At 55.8% G+C, this 21,596-nt stretch overlaps 1 protein-coding gene across 7 annotated transcripts in view; it reads left to right on the plus strand.

The window, feature by feature from the left end:
- Prr5 (proline rich 5) overlaps positions 1 to 21,596 on the plus strand; it is a 41,162-nt gene that overhangs the window by 18,528 nt on the left and 1,038 nt on the right. For 5 of the 7 annotated variants that reach the window (XM_052748532.1, XM_052748528.1, XM_052748529.1 and 2 more), the window contains 6 exons: positions 6,382 to 6,462; positions 12,043 to 12,091; positions 12,333 to 12,390; positions 18,160 to 18,251; positions 18,654 to 18,794; positions 20,441 to 20,576. In XM_052748532.1, coding sequence (XP_052604492.1) covers positions 6,382 to 6,462; positions 12,043 to 12,091; positions 12,333 to 12,390; positions 18,160 to 18,251; positions 18,654 to 18,794; positions 20,441 to 20,576 — 557 coding nt within the window. Of the gene's footprint in view, positions 1 to 884; positions 1,001 to 3,367; positions 3,439 to 6,381; positions 6,463 to 12,042; positions 12,092 to 12,332; positions 12,391 to 18,159; positions 18,252 to 18,653; positions 18,795 to 20,440; positions 20,577 to 21,596 lie in introns of those variants that run through there. The other 2 variants (XM_052748530.1, XM_052748531.1) reach the window with 2 other exon arrangements.

Raw genomic sequence — 21,596 nt, forward strand, 5'->3', positions numbered from 1 at the left:
AGCGGCGTGGCCGGAGACGGCACCGCGCCACTTTGCGCGCAGCTCGCCCCGCCGCCGGGCCGCGCGCGGGGAGGGAAGTGAGTGCAACGTGTCGGCGGCTCGAGCCCCGCGATCGCGCCCCGGGGGCGGGCGGCCCGGGGCAGGAGGCCCCTGCGCCCCCTACTTCGCAGGGGCGCACTTGAGCTTCGTGGGGGGGCCCCAGCGGGGCGCCGCTGCACTTCCTGTATGCGTGTCGGGCTGTCGGCGCGGGGTGGGCGGTGGCTTCCCCCGAGTTGGACCCCGGGCCTCCCAGCTGTCCGTGGGGGTGCGGCAGCTGCCAGACATTCCTTACCGGACCCTTCCGGAGGCCCATCCCGGACCAGCCGGGCGTGGGAAGCCCCTCCCCCAGCTGTGCTCCCAGAGCCAGAGTCACAGTTCTTTTAGCTGAGTTCCCCAATGGGTCTCCTCTTGGCCCCTTCAAAAATAAGTATTTCCACCCAAAGCAAAATATGGATTGAGGGAGTGTGAGGCAGGCTGTTGAGGGAGGTCCGTGGATGCTGGCTCTCCACTCCACCCCTCCACCTGGCAGTGAAATCCTGCCAGGTGCTTCACCCGCTGTGGTCTGCCACCAGGGACCCGGCTGTCACTTGGACACACATCTTCTGTTCATCTAGTCTGTGAGCAACCCGGGGAAGATGGGGCTGCCAGCTGGGGACCCTGTCTTCCACCCTCCACTAAGCTGCAGATTGCTTAGGAGCCAAGACTACCTACCTGCCTCAGTTTCCCTCTAATCCTAGGCCTGCACAGTTCTCCTGACTGGGCTGGGAGCAGAACAGTGAGAGAAGACTCCTTTTGCCCCAGAACGGCTCACTACTGTCTTCATCCCCTTCCTTGTCTCTGGCCAGGGTTTAGTGGAGCCACGCTGACTTTTGGCTCAGATATCAACTCCACTTCTCTGCTGTGTGACCTTAAGCAGTTTGCTTACCACCTCTGGTCCTCAGTTTCTTTATCAATGATATGGGTGAGTGACTGTTGTCGGATTAAATATGAAATGTGTAATAAGGCTCTGAGCATGGCTTCTGGCACACAGTAGGTAGGTACCCTGTGAGCCAGGACTCGAGTCAAGGCACACGGAGTGATATCTGGGGAGTTACTAAAAGCAACTTTGTGGGGACCCCTTTCACTCCCATCTGGGGTCCTCTGGCTCAGAGGACTTAGAATGGCTCCTCACCTTGTGTGGAGGTGAGGGGGTCTGCTTTTGGCCAGAGCTCTGGGGGGCTTTGCAAGGAGAGGTCCCCCAAGTCTTGCACGGGATTTTCCTTTGGTGGCCTGTCAGACTGCAGAGGCTTGACGGCAGCTCCCACAGTACCTGAACAGCTCCTGTCTCCAGCCTTTGGGGCTCTGCTGCGTTCTGTGCTCCTATCCTGTGTCAGCCTGTTCAGGGACCTCAGTTCACCTTGTCACGATCTTAGCCAACGAGGGAGGTTCTACCCTCCACCCCAGATGAGAGATACAGGGTTACCCAGAGCACCTAGGACCCATACTGTGACCATTGCTTGATTCCTGATCCCCTCCCAAAAGAAGTGAAGGGGCTTGGGACCATGGGCCCAGAGTCCCCTCCCAGCCCCTGCCTATCTTCCTGCTCCTCTCCTGGTATACTGCCTGCAAAGGCTCCAGGATATCAGCCCTGAGCCCGATCACCCACAGCAGGATCAGCCTGTAGATCCTGGCTAGCCCTCCAAGCTATGGCCCTCATTCTGAGCCCAAGGTGCCCCCTTTTACCTCCGTGACCTCATTAGTGTCCTGGGGCTGTAGAGTCATACCACACTGGACCACCCTGAACAACAGGAGTGTGTTCTAGCACAATAAGAAGTGGGGGTGTGGCCTGGCCGTCCACCTCTGGGGACTCTAGAGAGGGTCCTGGCTTTGCCTCTGCTGGCTCTGCTCTCATGGGCTCATGGCAGCTTCAGTTTAGTTCCATCTCTGTCTTTACAGAACCTTCTCTAGCCAGGTCTCTGAGTTTTGTAGGGGAGTGGTGGTTTTCTAGGGGGGTTTTTTGTTGTTGTTTATTTTGTTTTCTTTTGTTTTGTTTGCCGTTGTTTCTTGATACTTTTATTTAGTGTGTACAAATGAGTATTTTACCCCCCTTCCCCCAGTGTGTGTGTGTGTGTGTGTGTGTGTGTGTGTGTGTGAGTGTGTGTGTGTGCCTGGTGCGTGTAGAGGCCAGAAAAAGGTGTTGGATCCCCTGGAAGTAGAGTTACAGGTGGTTGTTAGTCACCACGTGGGTGCTGGGAACTGAACCTGGGTCCTCTGCAAGAGGAGTTCAGTGCTCTTGACTGCGGAGTCACCTCTCCAGCTCCCTAGTTTTGTTTTGTTTTTGTTTTTTGAGACGAGGTCCCAACATATCCCAGGTTGACCTGGAATTCACTGTGGAGCCAAAGATGACCTTGAACTTCTGATCCTCCTGCCTCCACCTCTCCAAGTGCTAAGACTGCAGGCATGTGCCACCACACCTAACCCAAGTGTCTTTTGTTTATGAGGCCACCTCAGCCCAGGACCACTTCATCCCTCGACTTCTGGCCCATTGTAGCTAATTTTTTTCCCAGTCAGATTGGAAGCTTTAGCTTTACACCAACACCTGGGTGGGGACAGTGTCCAACCCAATACAGTGACAGTGAGTACATCCCCCAAATTCCCTGCACAATTGTTGCTGTGTCCTAAGATAGTCCACGCACTCAGTCATGTGTTTGTTCATTCATTCACTCATTCCTTCCTTCCTTCATTCCTTCCTTCATTCATTCATCTTCTTGGTATTGGCTGGACCAGGCTGAGATCTTGGTTTAGCAGCAAACAGCCTGCTCAGAGCCAGAGACCCTAGACTGAGTCAGAAAGTAGACAAGGGGACTGTCAGAGGAGGAGGTAATTGCTGGTGGCACTTAGCACTTGGAGGAAGTAGAGCAGGAGACACTGGACTGCTGGCGACCAGGCCTGCCCCTGCTCTCCATGTCTGCTGGGTGTCCAGGGGCCTGGGAAGTTCTCTGAAAGAGGCGTGGCATGCTGCCTTGTCCCCTATCAGCACCTGGAGTCCAGAGCTGTTCCCGGGCACCTGCTGCTGATTTCCCAGAGCTCAAGGGCACAGCAGGCCTCCCCACCTGACTTCCTTCACAGCTCCCCCCCACCGCCCCGCCCCCCCCGCCCCCCCCCCCCCCCCCCCCCCGCCAGGGATGTGCCCTGGCTGTTGTCCCTAGCCTGCCAAGCCCAGAGGCTCCCGACAAACTCCTAGAAGATGTCAGGAATCCACAATAGATCCAAAGTGCTAGGGGAACACATGGGGGACTCCTAGCTTTCTGAGCCGTCCCTCGACCAATGCCTCACCTCTGTCCCCCAGCAGGTGGAAGTCCTGGGCAGGCAGGAGCAGGAGAAAGTACACCCCAAAGTGTGGGACCCCTGCAAAGCAAGGTGTGCACCCCTGCCCAGCCCTCCTCCTCCTCCCAAGTGGGCTGTCCTTCTCCTTGTCAGTAAAGAGAATGAGGACATCAGAGGAAGGAGGTGACCAAGGTACCCCCGACAGCAGTGTCTAGGGTCTGAATGAGGCCCTCCAGGGAGCCCAGTGTCGGGGATGCCTCTGAGTTCCTGTTCTACCCAGAGCAGGGTGAAGCAAGGGTTAGCTTAGAGCTGTCTTTCCAGGGCAGGTGGTCCTAGCTGAGGTGAGAATAAGGAGCAGGAACCGTAGGGAGGAGTTGAATACACTTGATGTAGAGATGAGAAAATTGGGATTCAGAGACCTGCAGGGACCACGTAGGCCCAAAATGTGAGAGGGAACGGAGGCCAGATCCCACCCAGGTTCAACTCTGAAGTCTATTGGAGCCTCCAGCCCATGGGGTCTTTAAGGGCCAGAGGACTGAGCCAAAAGCATCCAGGCTAGGGTCCTAGGGTTCTGGGCCCTCACTCGCCTTGCTCTGCCCTGGGCCCCAGTCTAGGTGTGGTCAGCAGAGCAGTGACCCCCAAAAGTGTCCCTGCCCCAGTTCTCAGCCTGTGGGTGTGGGCTTTCACGTGGCTAGCAGACTCAGCAAATGTGGTTAAATTACCGTTGCTGAGCCGAAGAGATGGCCCCCAGCCTGTCCGGGTGGCTTGGTGTGGTCACAGAATCTGTGATGGGTGGGACAAGTCAGAGAAAGAGGTGTAATCGGGGAGCTGAGACCTAGAGTCCTGCCGTGCTGTCCTTGAAGACAAGGAAGGACCTGGAGCAAAGGACACAGGTGCTTAGAAGGCCCACAAGGTGGAACGTATAGCCTGGAGCCTCCCTAGGAGGCACGTGCTACGCTGGGATTTAGTCCAGTCTGGTGAGTGATGGGTGCCCTGCCTCCCAGGTGTCAGAGCAGATTTGGCTTGCTGTAGGCTGCTAAGTGTCTCTAGCAGTCGAGATACTCACCCCTGGTGGCTCTTCTTCCCTACTTGGGCCTAGGCACTAAGAACTAGGTCTGAGGTGGCGCCATGGCCGCCTGTCAGCCCAGCTTCCAGGTACATTCAGGAGAGCCCCTGGCAAAGGAGGAACAAGCTTCTATCTCCATGTCCTCAGATGCCTCTGGGGGAGTCCAGCGCAGGCCGGGATCTGGGGAAAATGGTGCCCTGTGCGCCTCCCACCCTACCACCCCCCCCCCCCCACTTCTCTGCTGGAATCTCAGCCTCCTGGGTGACATTGTAGAGTCTTCTCAGTGGAACCAGAGCAGCTACAAGTGAGTGTCCAGGAGCCTCAGGACTGGGCTGTCCCTCCTCTGGTGGCAGTCTGCCTCAGGCTGAACTTCTTTCGGCCTCTCCCTGTGCCCACCCAGTGCAGTGATCCAGGCTCCGAGGCTGGGACCTGGCCCGCCTGCACTGGGAGCCTGGTTTTCCAGTGGAGGCTAGAGAGGGGTGGGGCTCTGCACCTGAGGATGTCTTCCCCTGCCCTCTCCCGGAAGTCCCTCCGTGCCTGTGGTTTCCTGGGGACCATCTGCAGATGTCCTAACTGGGCTTGCCACTCTGGCCAGGAGGCTGTTGTTGAGATAGGCGGGGTTTCACTTCTGTGTTTCAGGATGACAGATCATGTGAAGTCCTCTGGCCCTTTCTATCCTCCCTTTCTCCATGCTGACAGGATTTGTTTGTTTGTTTCTGTTTGGTTTTTGGGGGGCTTTGGAAAGCCCACAGAGCCTCAGAGCTAGGGAGAGTCAAAAGGATCAGGGTCTAACCTGTGTACCTGAAACGTGAGGGACAGGAAGACTGAGCCATTGCTTCATCTCAGTTCTGGTCCTGCTGAATAGATGTGTCCCTTGGCCTCATTAAGCCTCAGTGTTTTCTTCTCTAATTGTGGTCTGACTGTCCCCACCCACATGTTGGTGCTTAGAACACCAAAGAGACCACATACAGTGAGTGGCCCCTGGGTTGGATGTGGCCAGGTATCTTGAGTACCCATCTCTAAAGAGGCCTTGTAGTCCCCCGGGATGTAGACGCCATGTTCACTCAGTTCATTTATATGGAAAGGAACACCAAGGTCCGGAAGCCAGAACAGGATGCAAACCCAGGCCTGCTCCTCACTCAGCCCATCCATCAGGCTGGAGTGAGTGCAGGACCCAAGGGGTGGGTGGGGAGCTGGGCAGAGACTCAACCTGGACTGGCCTAGGAGATGATGGTCAACTGCTATGTGGGGGGCTCCAGGGCTGTTGGCTCAGCCATGACAGCCTAGGTTAATGCCTAGGCAGGTTCAGCTCAGGGGCTGCTGAAGCAAGCCCATGGGCCAAACCCAATCCATCACCTGATGTACGAACAATAAAGTTTTATCGGTATACAGTCCCACATTCCTAACTTCAGCAGATAGCTGGGTAGCTGCAGGAGGCTGGGTAGGCCTCAAACCTTTAACAGCTAACCCTATGGCCCTTTAGAGAAAAGTGTTTGCAGCTTCCTGCTTCAGAGAGTTTTAATCAGTAGGGCCTGGACAGGGTCAGTGTCACTGTTGACATAGGAAAGGGCTGTGGGGGCTGGGACCCCAGTGGCTATGGGGCTCCATCATGGGGCTGGAAGTATTGGGGTGTGGAGGCAAAGTTAGGCAGACACAGGGAAAGCAGAGAGGGAAGAGATGCAGAGGGCCCCGAGTATCTGGCCCGGCTGGGAGGATTAAAAGCGTGCAGGAAGGAAGGGAAGGTCTGCCCAGGTTGGACGGCAGTTCCCGCAGGATGCCTGGCCGGTTCCGGTGAGCCAGACTTTGTATCAAGAGTCCAGACCTGGACTTATGGTAGGGCATGGGCACACCCATGGTTTCAGGAGGGGCTGAGTAGGACTGGATGGGACTGGATAGGTGGGAGGAGGCAGGCCCAAAGGGAAGTGAGGGGCCCAGTGCCTCTGGGTGACCACTCTCCTGTCTGCCCACAGCATCCATAACGGCGTGATCGCTGTCTTCCAGCGCAAGGGGCTGCCCGACCAGGAGCTCTTCATCCTCAACGAGGGTGTCCGGTGAGTACAAGCCAGTCCTGTCTGGGAAACCCATCTGTGTGGCTGGGGGTGGGGGGTGGAGGAGGGAAGGTCCACACCCCACCCTCCTGGGGACGCCCTTCTCGGGCCTGCAGGGTGGAACTTAGCGGCTTGAGATAATGTCCACATTCCCTGCCGCCCCGGTGCATTACAGAAGGATATTTATTCTGTCAGAGAGGAAGGGCCCACCTGCTTAATGACCCACTGCCATTCAGGAAGCAGTCCAGCCACGAACACCCCTCATTTCCTGTGACTAGCTGGGAACCAAGTTGTGAGGCAGCTGTGGACGGAGAAACGCACTCAGACGACCGCCGTAAACCAGGCCACGGCCGCTTTGAGAGAGCTTGCATTTGTAGTGCAAGAGGCTAGAGGTTCAGCGTGGTCCTGCTGCCTCCCCACGGTCACACAGCTGGTGCAGTGAGGTGTCCCCACTCTGCGCTATTAACCTCCAGCCCTGACCCGGAGCATCCTGTCCCTGGATTCAGAGCGTGTCTGGAAAAGTCAGTGGTGAACCTTTCCCTTGGTAGCGAAGGCAGGGTGTCAATGGGACAGGGGTCAGCGACCCTACACCCAACCTGAAAGGGCCCTTATGTGGGTAAACTGAGGCCCCGGGCACAAAGGGGGCTGGCCAGGGTCAAACCGAACGGAGTAGGGTGCTTCCCCAGGCCCTTACAAGCTTGTTGCTTACTTGTGGTACCCCGTTATTCGAAGTGCATCTGGCCAGCCCAGGGGACCCATTTTCCTAATGAGTTTCTTACAACAAATCTAAACAGTCGGCTGGCTGGCCGGTCTGGGGTGGACCAGTGAAGAGCTCTTGCCTGGCATGTGTGAGGCCCAGATAATGTCACCAGCATCACACACGGGAAAAAAAAAAATCTGCTGGGGGCAGAGGGCAAAAGGGACATCTTTAAATCCACCGAGTAGGTGGAATCCAGCGCTGGGCATCTCTCTTGGCACTTTTGAGTGGCGCTGCCGTCTCCTCTCTAAGATGCCTCCAGCCCTTAGGGGTTACCCTGCTCCCTAGGATGGCTTGGAGGGGTAGAGGTTTAGAGGAACCACCCTGTGTCCCAGCTCCTGACTAGAAAGCGGGTACAAGTCAGGGTGATGGGAGATGCTGGGTTCAGGGCTGTCAGATAAACTTGGGGTGGCTCTTTTTATACCAGCGCAAAGCAAAACGCCAGGAATCCTTCCATAATGGCAATGGGCTCCCTCAGTGAAGCCCATTGCTGTGCTAGCGTGTGCTGAGCACTTGCGGTACCTTGAACCCCTCCACTCACCACAGCCCTCGGGGCCATGCCTTACTGCCTGTATTTTATGGACGGTCACCGGCTGGCAGTTGAGTGGCTTGGTGACTGAGCTAGAACTCAGGTCCCAACTCCAGGGTCCACGGCCATTCAGAAGTGTCCCTTCCCACTCTGGCTCTCCTCCACATTAAATTAACTAGGACTAAGGCTGGGAATGTGGCTCAGAGGTGGAGTGTTTGCTGAGCACACACGACACCTGAGTTCCCACCCCAGTACGTCAGTGGTTCACGCCTGTAATCCTAGCGCTGGAGAGGCAGACACAGAAGGTCAGGAGTTCAAGAGCACTCTCAGCTATATATCGAGTTCAAATCCATCCCAACATATTTGAGACCCTGCCTCAAATGAAAATTAACTGCAGCTGATTGTGCTTCAAATGCGTAGCTGGTCGTTGGCTTTGATCCAGCGAGAGAGTCTATGGATGGAGGAGCCACTGATGGCTTCATACAAAAGTTACCCACCACCATAGTAAGGGCTAGTCGGTGACATAGACGGGTCTGTCAGCTGTATCTAGATAGGGACAGTCACAATTGAAGTCCCCGCCATCTGTATCACTCTTCTCTCCCTTTATATATGTATGTGTGTACACATACTTAAGTACATAGAGCCTCGAGTAGTTTGGTCACATCCACCATGTGAGATAAACGGAGTATGGCTTCATAAACCCAGATAGTAGATCGATCCAGCTGCATGCCTGTGGTGCAGAGTGTAGCCTGCCCGGTGCTCCCCAGACACCAGCAGGTCACTGTCCTCGACGGACCTGCCGCTTGTGCACATGGCTGTGTCAACTTTTATCCAAGTGCAGTTCCTACACCATAAAGTTGCCCTGAAGATGCCCTGGTCAGTGTTGGGTGTGCGTCTGTGGTTGTAGGACTATCCCCAAACTCCCAGTTCATTCTGCATCACTCCAGAAGAGTCCCTCCCCTTTAACAGCCCATTCATTATTCACCCCAGCCTGGCAGGCATGTCCCCTTCCTGTCCCTCTTGACTCCCTCTTCTGGACATTCCATATGAATGGCATTTCATGACAGCATGCGGCCATTCCCTTGGTGCTTCTGTGTCGGAGTTGTGGTAACATTGAGTTTGCTTCCTCTGGTTACCTGTGTGGCCCGTGGCTGTGGCGGAGTCTGGATTTGTGGTAACATTGAGTTTGCTTCCTCTGGTTACCTGTGTGGCCCGTGGCTATGGTGGAGCCTGGATTTGTGGTATCATTGAGTTTGCTTCATTGGTGACCTGTGTGGCCCGTGGCTGTGGCACACCTTTAATTCCAGTCAAAGCTACACAGAGAAACCCTATCTTGGAAAAAAGAAAAAAAGGGTGGATCTGATGATCTCTACAACCTAGACTAGCATTGAACTTGAGATCCTCCTGCCTCAGCCTCCTGAGTGCCAGGATTGTGGATGTGTACCCAGGTTCTTTGTTCAAGATTTTACAAGGATGTGTGATACTGTTTTCCTTAGCGTATGTCTGGATCTGCTGGGTGCCAGGGTTTTAGTTTGGGGGAGCTCCCTGCTTCCCAGAGTGTGAGCAGTGAGGTGAGTCCCAGCTTCTCACTGCATTTCTTTCTGGTTGAGATTCTCACAGCACTGGGGGTGCCACAGTGGCTCCTTCTGGCTGTGGTTGGCATTTCTTGGTGACTAATGGTGTCGGGCATCTTCTTGAGGCTCGCTGGCTGCTTGTGCATCTTCTTTGGAGAAGCATTGCTTTGCATCCTTGGCCACATGTCACAGAGCTGTCTTTGCTGTGAGTTTCTCGCTCTAGCAGGTGTGTCAAGCCTGCAGCCCTCAGGCCACATGCATCTCTGGATAGCTATGAATGCAGCCCAGCACATTCATGATGCTACTGCCTCCATAGCACATGGTGAAGTCTAAACCCTTGCTGGGCTCTACCTTCAATCTTTTCTCCGAATCCCATCTCCCTTCCCCTTTTTCCTTGACTTTCTTCAGAGCACAGAGGGTTTACTGTTGAGGAAAGCTTTTTGTAGCAGTCCTCCTGCCTCTGCCTACCCCGAGTGCTAGCGTTACAGCTGGCACCACCATGCCTGGCCAGGTTGCCTTTTTTTTTTTTTTTTTTTTTTTAAAGATTTATTTATTTATTTTGTATACAGCATGTATGACTACAAGTCAGAAGAGGGCACCAGATCTCATTACAGATGGTTGTGAGCCACGATGTGGTTGCTGGGAATTGAACTCAGGACCTCTGGAAGAGCAGTCAGTGCTCTTAACCTCTGAGCCATCTCTCCAGCCCCCAGGTTGCCTTTTTAATCCACAAGACCAGGGAGTCAATTTTGGGTCCCTGGTCCTGACTCTGACCACATTTTCATGCCTTCCGTATTTCAGTTTCTCCTCCTGAAGACTTGATCGCTGTGAGTTTAAGACCAGCCTAGGCCCCATAGTGAGTTGGAGGCCAGCCTGAGCTACCTAGCAAGACCCTGTCTAAAATGAATGGAGGAACATTCCGGAGTGGCTCTGCAGCCTGGCTTGTCCAGAGCCTCTCACTTGGAACACAACCATTGTTTTTCATGCTCCGTACAAGAGTCAGTAAATTCCCCGAGTCGGCGCTTTGTGTCAGTTTGGACCCACAGGAGACTGTGTTCTGAGCATGTCCAAGGTGGGCCCACCCGTGCTGTTGTGCTCATTAGATGGAGTGGGTGCATTTTTGGCTTTTTTGAGACACAGGATCTCTTGTAGCCCAGGCTGGCCTACAAACTCGATAGATAGCCAAGGATGACCACAGTGTCCCGGCAGATGTGTACCTCTGCACCCAGTTGTGCGAGTATGTTCTGGATGTGGGCATTTTCAGCTTCCTGTGCATGTGTGGGAGGGCTTGCTTTCACGTCTGCTGGTCACTTCCTCTTTCTGTTATGTTTTTGTGTTTGTGTTTGGAGTTTTCGCCCTCCAGTGTTTCCAGTTCCTGTGTGGCTGGTCCTTATTGCTGTTGTTCGCATTTCTGAGGGCTGAGCCTTGGACATGCCAGGAGTCACCTTTCCAGCACCTGGCTTGTCTGTTTTTATAAAGTGTCTTGTGGGGGTTGTTCCTGGGAGACTAGGAGTTGATGGAGCCACGTGCTGGGTTGAGTGTGAACTGGAGGACAGATGATCTATAAGACCAAAGACAGAGCAGCTTTGAAGAAAGTGCCACACTCAGCCACCCATCAGGATGGGGAGGAGCTTATACTGTAATCACTTGCTGTGGCCACTGGAAGAGGACCATGCTGTTGGGGATGGTGTTTAAGCCTGAGTAACTAGGGTTGGTGTGTATCGGAACCATGATGGGCGAGGGCTGCCTGTAACCCAGGACTGGTTACATCAGCGGTCAGCAAAGGTAGGACCCCTGCTGGGTTTGGCTCAGCACATGAAGACTGTGCATGTCAGTGACTGCAGCGGTTTCCTTCCCGGTGCTGTGATTAAATGCTGTGACCAGAAACAACTAACGGAAGGAAGAGTTATTGGGCTTACACTCTAGAAGGATAAGAGACCGTCATGGTGGGCAGTCATCAAGGGGTGGCCCTGGCCGCGGGAGCAGGGAGCCGAGAGCTCCCATCTCCAAACCTAAGCTTCAAGCAGAGAATAAACAGGAAGTGGGGTCTGCCCCCAGCGACTTAATTCCTCTATCAAGGCTCCACCTCCAAAAGGTTCCACAAGCTCCTCAAACAGCGTCACCATCTGGGGACCCTAGTGCTCAAGGATCCGGAGCCCATGGGGGACATTCTCGTTCAAACCTTCACCGTAGCCATATTTTCTCAGCATGGGATCCGGGCGGAAAACGACTGCCCTGGAGACGAGCAGCACTGTTCACAGCAGAGATTCCTGTGTTGATCTGACATGGGTTGTGTGGCCTGGGGACAGCAGCTGACCTCTCTCAGCTGCTCCTGCCTCAGCTGTATACTGGAGCCCCAGTCAGTGCCTGCCTGCCGCTGGCTCTGTGAAGACTCGGAATAGAGGGAAAGCCGCTTGGGAAAGCAGGGCTTTGGGAGTCAGGCAGGTAGAAGATAGAAGAGCCCAGTGTTGCGGGGTCAGGCCTGCAGGTGTCTGAGGAAGTAGAAGATGTCATGGTCCCACTGGGACCCTCAGGCTTCTCTTCTGTGGGATGGTTAGAGGAAATACATGATGAGCTAGCTGCTCTGTGGGTCACAGAGGGAAATGTTCTCTTGGGCCGCTTGTGTTGCTGTGTCGAGCAGGTGGGTCCCTGGCTGCCCGTATGACTCCAGCCCTCACCAGCACCTGTGATCTCAACTCATTCTCATCTCTCCTCCCCAACAGGCAGCTGCTGAAGACAGAGCTGGGGTCCTTCTTCACTGAGTACCTGCAGGTGTGTGGGCCTTGCCACGGAGGAAGGCTTGGTCTGTCTCTCAAAGGATGTCACTCTATCATATGACCTGTGACAGCCCAAGCAGGCTCAAGGCTTGCTTCTCAGGGTGCACGGGGTTTTGATTGTGTGACAGAAGGGTGGGTCTCATGTTGGCTGCTTGTTGGTGGATTCCTGGGGGTCCTGGGGGCCAGGCCACCTGGGATAGCTGCAGGCCGGTGATGGCACCTCTGTTCGCTTTCAGAACCAGCTGCTCACAAAGGGCATGGTGATCCTTCGTGACAAGATACGATTTTACGAGGGTGAGTCTGGGGGCTGAATGTAGCCAGCCTGGCTGCGTCCTGGTTCTGGTTGATGTTCTGGGACAGAGGCATGGCAGGTGCTCGGAGGGAGGGGGCGTTCTCTAGTTAAGATGGCTGAAAAGGAAAGACACAGCCTTGAGCAACAAGAAAAAGAGGGGACCTTGGGGAGAGTCTGTCCCCCATACTTGGGAGCCCAGAAAGGCTGTGCAACCCCAGGGAGAGGCCCTCTGCTTCACCTCACTACCCACAGGAACGGTGCCCCTCTGCTTTGCACCACCGTGACGATGCCAACGCTTTAAAAGGGTACCCTGGTTTCATCTCGGTCGCTGTGATAAAAACCCTACAAAAAGCAACTTGGGGGTGAAAAGGTTTATTTAGCTTATAATTCCGGGGTGTAGGCCCTCATGGCAGGGGCACCACACAGGCACAGTCACAGTCAAGATCAGAGAGAGATGAACACGTGCACGCCGCTGTCTGCTGTGCTCAGCTCTCTCTTACACAGCCTAGGACCCCCTGCCTAGGAATCGGTGCCACCCACCAGAGGGCTGGGTCTTCCAAGATCAATTGGCGATCAAGGCAGTGCCCCGCAGAGAGACCCATAAGCCAACCTGATCCAGATCATTTCTGACTGAGTCTCCTGCTGTGTGGTTGGGGGCTGTGCCAAGTCGGCAGAGCCAACCGTCACAGAGGGACAGGGTTTATTTTGACTCACAGTGTCAGAGGTCCAGGGACAGTCCCCGTGGGTAGTGAGATGAAGCGGAGGGGCACCGTCCCTGTGGGTGGTGACCTCATCACGTTTGAGCCCGAGATGAGGCCAGCGTCACGTCAGAGCGTGTGGCTTAGCATAGCTCTTCACCAGGACCAGCCTCTGTGGCCAGGAAGCAGAGAGACAGGAAGAGACCAGAGGCCAAGCGTACCTTCCCTGGCCTCCCCTGCAGTGCATCAGTTAGGTTTCTCGTTGCCATGGCAAAACCAGCTTGAGGAAGGGGATTCGGAGCCTGCAGCCCATCATGATGGGGAAAGCCTGCTGGCAGGAGCATGAGGAGCTAGGTCACATGGCACCCACAGCCAGGAAGCAGAGAGGTGAATGCTAATGCTCAGCTCACATTCTCCTTTTGACTCGGTCCAGGACCCCAACGTCTGGATTGGGCTGACTACATTGAGGGCAGGTCTTCTCACCTCAGTTAACCCAGCCTGGAGACTCCCTCATAGACATACCCAGGGCGGATAGATCCCCTGTTCTGAAGCCTGTTGAACTGACAGCCAGTACGAACCATCACACATGCCACCCACTTCCTCCCACCAAGCCCCACCTCCTAAGGGGCACATTTAACTCTGAACTAGTCAGTGAGTCCATCCTGTGATGAAGCCAGAGCCCTCATGATCCAGTTACCGCCACAGCGCTCCTGGCTACGGACCACACCATCAACACATGAGCTATTTCAGGGCCTACCTTATATCCAGACCATAACAGGAACCCCATCCCATTGTCTGACAGTTACCATGTTGAGTCTGTGAATATCCAAAGACCAGAGAAGTAGATGATGACAAAGGTCATTGTCCCCACACAGGGACAACAGAGACAGTAGGCAGTTGGTCCACAGCCACACGACAGGGAAAGGACTGAAGCAGAATTCAAGCCTTGGTGCGATGTCAGGGCACCCCTAGTCCTTTCTCGGGCTCCACAGTCCCAGCTAGCCTCCCTGCTTGGCTCAACCTGCATCATAGGGCAGAGGGCTTTGACCTCCTGGTCCCAGCACTCAAGGCCCCTGGCATCTGATAGTCTTGGGGGTCCCAGGAGGAGCTTGGCATTATATATAGTATGGCTAGTGTCCAGAAGACTTGGTATATACAGATTCTCCTTTGCAAATTCCTGCTGTGTGCCAGGCTCTGTGCTGACTTTGGTAAGCACATTTGGTGAGCAGCATTTACTGGGTCCTAGACTGGCTTCAGGATGTGAGCATTTTATAGGCACCTACTTTCTGTATACTAGTACCTATGCTGGCTTCAGGATTTGAGTGTTCTGTATAAGTACCTACTATGGCCGGCTGGTGGTGGCGCACACCTTGAGGCAGAGGCAGGCAGATCTCTGAGTTCAAGGCCACAGTGAATGAATTCACTGTTCTACATAATGAATTCCAGGACTACATAATGAATTCCAGGACAGCCAGAACTACCTAGAGAAACCCTGTCTCAGAAACCAAACCAAAACAAAACAAAAAACCCATAAGAATAAAGAAGAGAGACAGGACAAAGGAAGGAAGGAAGACAAAGAAAAAAGCGTTTACTGTGGCCTGGCTCTGTGCTGGCTGGCTGTGGGCTTTGTACACGTTTGTTGAGCGTCTCCCATGGGCCACGCACCCGGCGTGTTCTCCACTAGGTTATGTCCTGGTTGGTTTGCTTCTGCTGACTGGGCGGGCGCCCCAGCAAGCCCTGGGAAGGAGCCGCAAACGCTTAGTCCTGTTAGGGTTGCACTGGATACATGGCAGCTCAGGTACAGAGCAGACGGCTGGCTTTCGGTGGCCCACTCAAGTCACTCACGGCTCCAGGTCCCTCCTCCAAGTGCTGGGCCCTGGGCACATGGCTGTCAGCCCGCTTCAGAGATCGGGGGGGGGCTGAGGCCCGGAGTCCTGCTTCACTCCAAGGGACTCCCTGTTCCCTGCCATCTTCCTACATGTGTCAGTCAGATAAGGCAGGCCAAGGCAAGAATGAGAGAGCCTGAAAACAGTGGGTGTGGGCAGGAGGTTCAAGGCAGCCAGGGTCCAGGGGGCTTCCCCGGGGGGAGGCAGTAGGCAAGCCTAGGATGGCGCTGTGAATGTTTGGCACCTGAGGAAGAGGCCTCCCACACCCTCCTGACCCGCCTGACTCAGCACATTCCCTGAGGTGCCTGTGCCTCCCACCAACGCAGCCCAGGGGAGCCAGGTCCTGGGAGAAGGGCAGCTTTGTGAGGCCTGTGGAGCCTCATGACTGTGACTCAGGGCCTCCCAGGGAAAGAGGAGAGGACAGTACTGTCCAACTTCTAGGCCCAGGGAAAGCGGCAAGCTCCAGGCATCCGTGAATACACCGTGAATATCACATATTGCAGCCGCCCTGCCCTCAGGGCCCCTTTCTTAACCACTGGAGCAAAGAAGGAGCTGTGTCCAAGCCAGGGCTCCAGGGAGTCTCCCTCAACCTGGAGATGGAAAAGATACAGGCCCTACCCTGCAGGAACTCACAAGTGAGGACTGAGACATAAACCAGATGTCCACAGGCCAGTGTGATGAATGTCAGGTGAAGGGAAACCGGGGAAGGAAGGGTGACTCCATCCTCACACACAGGGAAAGCTGGGCAGAGCTGGGTTGCAGCCCCTGGATATGGCCTCCAAGTGTGGTCTGCTCGGGAGCTTATCCATCCCTTTCAGCCACACCGCTGCCCTGTGGGCCAGCCACACCGCTGCCCTGTGGGCCAGCCACACCGCTGCCCTGTGGGCCAGCCATCACAGCCTCCCTCCACCTCATGAAGTTCATCCCCTTGAGACTGCTCCCTGAAGCTAGCCATGCCCTCAGCCCATAACTGCTAGAGGGGACACGTGGAAGCAGGTGGTAGCCTCCAGAAGGCAGTCCAAGCCTGGGTACCTGTCCCCTCTCTGCAGCCTCTAGGGAGGCCTCAGTCATCATCTCCCAAACTGGGTGATTCCTGGAGTCGGCAGCCAGCTGGAGCAAGAGTACTCTGCAGGGGAATAGCCTGGCACCTCACGAAAGCTTCCCAGCTCAGCACCCAGGCGGCCACAGGGGTCTGTGGCTGTTGAGGCTGGGGTCTGTATCTTCTCACCCAGGAGCCAAACTGAGTGTAGTTGATGTGACTGTGCACAGCACTCTCTCCTCTATCCCTGCCTGCCTGCCTGCCTGAGCCCATGCCTCAGCCCCAGCTATACAACATCAGCTCCCACCTCCATCATTCCTCTGTGGTCACTGGAGCCTTCCCTGTGTGCCTGTGGACTGGAGCCGTACCCGCCTGCCTCTCTTCTGTTGGTTCTTACCACGCTGGGGCCGAAGAAGGGAGAGCCTAACCGCCCGGTGAAAGCCGTCCTGGAGCCTCAGCCTGGCCCTTCACCAAAGCGTTCTGCTCCACCTCTGCCTGGGGCCCAGGCAGGGTACACACACTCACTGGCTGTGTCATCCCAGCAGCAAACACAGGGTACCTTGTCATCGATCCCTGGGGACTTCTTCTGTCCCTAGGATAAGTCCCCATTAGGTGCCACTAGGTCTGTCTGGAAGAACTTTGTAGGGCTCCGCCACAGCCACAGAGCACGGCTTCACCTTTCGTGTCTGAGTTTAGCCTCTGCTGACCCCACTCCCCAGCACACAGCCCAGTCCGCAGTCCCAGGCGAGAACCCAGCCAGGGGCCAGGCTATCCTTCCGGGTCTCTGACAGCACACAGCTCCAGCTGGGGCCTGGATTCTGTGTTTTACAACATCTGCTTTCTGTGGTGTGTCCGCCCTGTGGGCTGGAGGACGACCTTCACTTGGTGGCACACTGCCCTGGCCGGCGCCCAGGGCCACCCCACAGCCAGCCAGGACTGAACAGCCTTTCTTCCTGTATGATGGCAGGAACTGAAGGGACTTTGTGTTCAGGCAGGGCTCCGAGGGGCTGTGAGCATCCGCCTGCCCCGGGCATTCCTGCGGCCTCCTTGCCCCTGGAGCCAGGTGTGGGCCACCCGGGAATGTTAGAGCTGTCCGCCAGCAGGCAGCCCTGGGCGGCCACACACAGAGGCCAGCCTGCTCCTGGGGCTAGCTCTCTGTGCCCCCCTAACATCTTAACTCTGTATGGACCTGGGGCTTTCCATGAGGGAAAGTTCCACAAGTACTGGAAAACTGGGCGAAGACCTTCACAGGCTTCCTGGTTCCCATAGAAACCTGGAGACAGGCAGGCTGGCCCGCAATCAAGGACCCTTTTCCCTCCCTGCTCAGACCCACATGGCAGCAGAGGCCAATGGGACACATGCTGGGCCTGTTCACTCCTAGACCCATCTCTGCTGTCTACCCTGGTGACAGATTCCTAAGTCAGCAAGCCACAGAGTCATCTTGGGGCACCTAACTGCCCCATTCCCCAAGGGCTACCCACCTGACAGGTGATGCCACTCTGCCTGAGGCCGGCTGAGTTCCTACAGCTTGTCCAAACTCCAGTTCCCCACACAGCTGCTTTTGGTAGAGATGGGGAAGGGGTGGGTGCCCCATGCCCAACATATATCCATCTGGGAAGCCAGCTTAGACACCAGACAACTCCAGGAAGTCCTCCCTGCCAATCCTCTGCCCCATCTCCCACAAGTATCTGTATCCTGTATTCTGTATCCTGCTTCCCTGCCGCATAGTAAGGGGTGTCTGGTGCCACTGGGGACTTGACTGTCCCCAGTGCCCAAGATCGGGCCTGTCCCAATTAGGAGTTCTCTAAGTGGATGGATGGATGGGGAAGAGACAGATTGGTGAATGGGTCTGTGCCCAGCGCCTGTGCATACTCAAGGCAGGACAGGAGTCAGCCGCCAGGATTCACCATCACCTGGGCTGAGCATCTTCATGGCTTCGTCTCACTTTGTCCCATCTGCTCTAGATTGTAGGCCGTGTCATGAACACACTTCACAGGGGCTCAGGGTGGCAGAGAGCCGCCCTGTGCTGGGACAGGTGAGGCCTCTGCGGGGCCTCAGGGACCTCCCACTCTTGCTTAGCTCCTTGTCCTGAGTGTGTCTGCTGGTGTGTTCAGGACATGCCACCGTGATGGCTTCTCTTGCCCACAGGACAGAAGCTGCTAGACTCGCTGGCGGAGACCTGGGATTTCTTCTTCAGTGACGTGCTACCCACGCTGCAGGCCATCTTCTACCCCGTGCAGGTATATGGCTGGGTGCATGGGAGTGAGGGGAGTCCCAGTTGTCCAAGATACACTGTGGGGTCCTGGGATGGCTCCAGGAAGGAGGACTCCAGGCCTGGTGCCCCCTCTGCATTGATCCTGGCTGTCCCTTACAGGCCTGGCATGCTTGTGACTCCTCAAGGTCCGTAAGGCCTGGACTAGGGAAGCCTAGTGGTGGAGCGAGGCTCTGCATGATAGAGAAAGCCCTACTAGGGGAGGCCTCAGGGAATCTTAGATCTTTGTGGCAGGGTTCGTGTGGGAGAGAGAATGGGGAAAGGGCTGGGTGTCACTGGGCCTGTTCCCACATCCCACCCCTGACCCGGGATAGAGAGATAAAACTGCGTGATCGCCGTGGGGCAAGCATGCCTCTTCCCGTGTCCACAGGGCAAGGAGCCGTCAGTGCGCCAGCTTGCCCTGCTGCATTTCCGGAACACCATCACCCTTAGCGTGAAGCTGGAGGACGCGCTGGCCCGCTCCCACGCTCGTGTCCCCCCTGCCATCGCACAGATGCTGCTGGTACTGCAGGTGGGTCGAGGGTTTGGGGACCCAAGACTCTGAGATTGGGAAATGACAGAGACCGACTCTTGGGCAGGGAATGGGCAAGTGAGGCTTTGGGGCCGGGATGTGAACCAGACCAGAATTACTTATTGATGGCAGCAGCTGGCTGTATGTTCCATCAGTTACCAGGGCTGCACACACACACGCACACGCACGCACACGCACACGCACACGCACACACACACAAACTGGTTCCAGATACTTGGTACAGATGGACTCGGTCAACAGGGCTAGGAGAAGAGACAGCGGCCAGCAAGTATGGCTGGAGTAAAGGGGCCTGCCCCAGGACAGAGGACTGCCAACAGCACGTGTCCTCCATCTGGCACATCCCCTTACAGTTGCCAGCTCACCTTACTGAGTTCTCACAGCTTGACATCCTTACAGGACTTTAGAGGTATCACCAACTGCCCCCCATTTTACTAACAGGGAAACATTTTACTGTTCATGGGAGTACGACCTCACTTGGATTCTCATAGGCACCAAAAGCCTTGTTGTAATGAGCCCCCCAGACCTGTGGAATCCTCTTAAAATTAGGGTTTGTGGGGTTGGGCTTAGGGGCAGAAGGAAATGATAAAGATTTCAGAGCAAGGAACAGGCTGTAGTTTCCAGGGTTTCCAGGGTTTCCAGGGACCAGGGTTTTCAGCTGCCCTGGGTTGGAGGCTGTGGTCACCTTGGAATGAAGCCAAGTGCAAGTCTTTGGGTGGGATTTCCGTAGACTGGATCCAGCCTGGCAGGGTGTGAAGGGAATTGGGAGCAATGGAAGATCAGGTCTCTGATCCTGGGATCTGAGATTCCATTGAAGGAGGCAACCAATGCCCAGAGCGGTGCTGCCCCCTGCTGGCTGCTGTGGTTCTACATCCCAGCATAGCCTCTATACCACAGAGGCTTCCGTTGTTCCGCCTGCCACCTCTCCCCAGCCTGAGTGACCTTGCCCTGAGGTTTCTGTGAACTTGTCCCCTGATCTCACCTTGGCCCCCCAGGTGAACCTGGCCCTCACTGTTTCAAGTCTTAAGTTCCCCTGAGGTGTGTTGAGGGTCTGCTGTGTATCCCGGCCTCACCCCCAGAATCACAGCTCCTGCTGGGGGTCCGAGGGGTGGGGTGCCAGTCACACTAACGGCCGTGTGTGAGTCTCACTTGCACCGTAGGCAGGGGAGATGTGACTTCATAGAATTCACAGAAATGTATGGTCGGGTGGCTCACATCTGCAATCCCAGCTCTCGGGAGTCAGAGGCAGGGGGATCTCATGGTCAAGGCAGCCTAGAATACATAATGAGACCTGATCTCAAAAAGAATATGGGCTGGGGACCTGTCTCACCCTATGAGCAGCCTTTCCTGCCTGGACCCCACCCTCCCCACCCCCTAGGCGTGAGCAGTGAATGAGTGTAGGACCTCCGGTGATAAGCTTGGTACTCCTGGGTCAAGCCAGCTGTCTCTCAAAGGACCACCCAGGACCCCCAGGACACCGGTGCCTGTGACTTCAGTGTCTATCATCTATGTGACTATAGGGTGCCCAGCTAGGAAGGAGACTGCAGCAGCATCCTCCTGCCTGGGGTAGATGGGGCAGAGACAAGCTGCTGCGGGACCAGGGTGTGTGACTCCCCACTCTCTTGCAGGGAGTCCATGAGTCTAGGGGTGTGACCGAGGACTACCTGCGCCTGGAGACACTGATCCAGAAGGTGGTGTCACCGTACCTGGGCACCTACGGCCTCTACTCCAGCGAAGGGTCCTGCACCCATTCCTGCATTCTTGGTGGGTGCTGCCTGGGGCTGGGGCTGGAGCGATACGATAGTGTGGGCAAAACCAGGAGACCAGCTACAGCCTGTCTGTCCTGTGCGCCTGCCTGGCCCTGCTGTGTGCACCCCTGGACCCCCAGGGCAGAGGGTGTTGGAGGGTAGCAGGTAACCCCTGGAACAGCAATGGCTCTCCACAGAGACCCACCATGCGGGGAGCCTCCCGCATCCCCTAGATGTCACGTCTGTACTGGCTCAGGGAGGGGTGAGGTAAAAGGAGGCCCTATAGAGTCTGGTGGGTCCCTCGGAGGCCAGCCATGTCATCCCTTGTTCAGTGGTATCTGGGCACCTTCTGCATCCCAGCCCAGAGACCAAGCCACACCCCTTCTTCGTAATTCTGGTCTAGCAGGGAAGACGTTGTCAGTGAGTCCCCATGGTGACCACGGGGTTGCAGGAGGGGATACAGACTAGATCGCAGGAACAGACAAGATGGGGTCACCTGGAAGGCTCCCCATCATCTGGGTTGCCCTGGTATTAGGTGTGCCTCAGCTCAGGCAAGTTCGAGCTGGAGAGCTTTGCCTCTCCCAGGACCTATTTGTCTGTAGACAGCAGGATACCTGGCAGTCAAGAAGGCAACCCCTCCTGATCCAGAGAGGCTCCCTCACAGAGCCTGCTGCACTCAGGAGTGCCACCCCATGGTTACTGTGGGGCATTGCAGGGTCCTGCTTGGGAGCCTTACTCCGACATGGCCTAGGGAAGACTGGTCCCTAAGATCCATAGGCTTCCGTGGGTGAGGAAAGGGAGACGTGGATGTATGCCTGTCATGGGGTCATTCACGGGTAACTGACAGCTTGCAGATTTGAACCTGGGCAGCTGAGGCCTTCACTGCCTGTTCAGGCCAAGGCTGGGAATGTTAGTTAAAGTCCTCTAGCTAGGGCAGGAGGCTTGAACCCAGGGGCTGGTGAGGCTGATCCAGAACTAGCGGCCACTGAGCCTTTTACTGGCTGGCCCATCTGTGGGTTAGACACCTGATGAGGAG

The sequence above is a fragment of the Peromyscus californicus genome, unplaced genomic scaffold (genome assembly GCF_007827085.1).
Source record: "Peromyscus californicus insignis strain IS unplaced genomic scaffold, ASM782708v3 Scaffold_20__1_contigs__length_68692818, whole genome shotgun sequence".
NCBI lineage: Eukaryota > Metazoa > Chordata > Mammalia > Rodentia > Cricetidae > Peromyscus > Peromyscus californicus.